Source organism: Monodelphis domestica, chromosome 1 (assembly GCF_027887165.1).
Source record: "Monodelphis domestica isolate mMonDom1 chromosome 1, mMonDom1.pri, whole genome shotgun sequence".
NCBI lineage: Eukaryota > Metazoa > Chordata > Mammalia > Didelphimorphia > Didelphidae > Monodelphis > Monodelphis domestica.
Window position 1 is genome coordinate 277,415,574 of NC_077227.1, and position 743 is coordinate 277,416,316.

The 743-nt window shown below is 34.1% G+C and overlaps 1 protein-coding gene across 1 annotated transcript; it reads right to left on the minus strand.

Moving 5' to 3' along the window:
* Positions 1 to 260: 260 nt before the first annotated feature.
* Positions 261 to 488, minus strand: LOC100617914 (small nuclear ribonucleoprotein F-like). The gene has a single exon (XM_016431468.2). It carries the CDS (start codon positions 486 to 488, stop codon positions 261 to 263), a length of 228 nt encoding a protein of 75 aa, XP_016286954.2.
* Positions 489 to 743: the final 255 nt, after the last annotated feature.

Below are 743 nucleotides of genomic sequence, written 5' to 3' on the forward strand. Positions count from 1 at the left end.
AGATCTAGAGAAGAAAGTTACCACCAAAGTTCTTACCACTTTCAAATAGCTCAACATAAAAAAATGGATATGACTTTATTAGCAGAAATACTATTCAAGAAGAAACATACCTACTCCTTTGCTTCAGGATCAAGGAACTTTTAAACTTTACTTAGAGTTGAAATACTTTATGTAAATAATTTCTAGAAAGATATAAAAATATCCCCACCCCTATTCCATAAAAGATAATTTTCTCACATTTCCCCATCTTCTTCCTCCTCTTAGACACTTTTCATCCAAAGGACATTTTTGCACCTTATTAACATTTCACCAAGATGTTGACATAATGTCCCATCTATGTACTTTTCTGTATTCACAAGTTGAATGTTCATGTATCCATCCATGGATATCAGGTAACCTTTGTACTCTATTCTGCACTTAAGCTTCACTATTAGTAGCTTCCCAGACAACCTGTTCAGGAATAGTTTGCAGTTGAGGAGTAAACACATTGTGAACCCAAGAGAGCAACTTCTGCAGACTTCTAATGTTCCCCTTTACCCATATTGTATAATATATGCTCTTAAGAGTAGGGATCATCTTATTTTTTCTATTAGTATTCATAGTGCTTTGCATACAGCAAGCTCTTAATATATTCTTTTTAATTCTTCCATCAATCCTTCCCACCAAACTCTACATTCATAAGTCACTCAGGCCAGCAACATTCGATGTAGCCACATGGTTGATTAAACATAAATCAAATTCTT

Coding starts and splice junctions, on each gene's coding strand:
- LOC100617914 (XM_016431468.2), bottom strand. CDS start 488: ATGTGTTTACTCCTCAACTGCAAACTATTCCTGAACAGGTTGTCTGGG.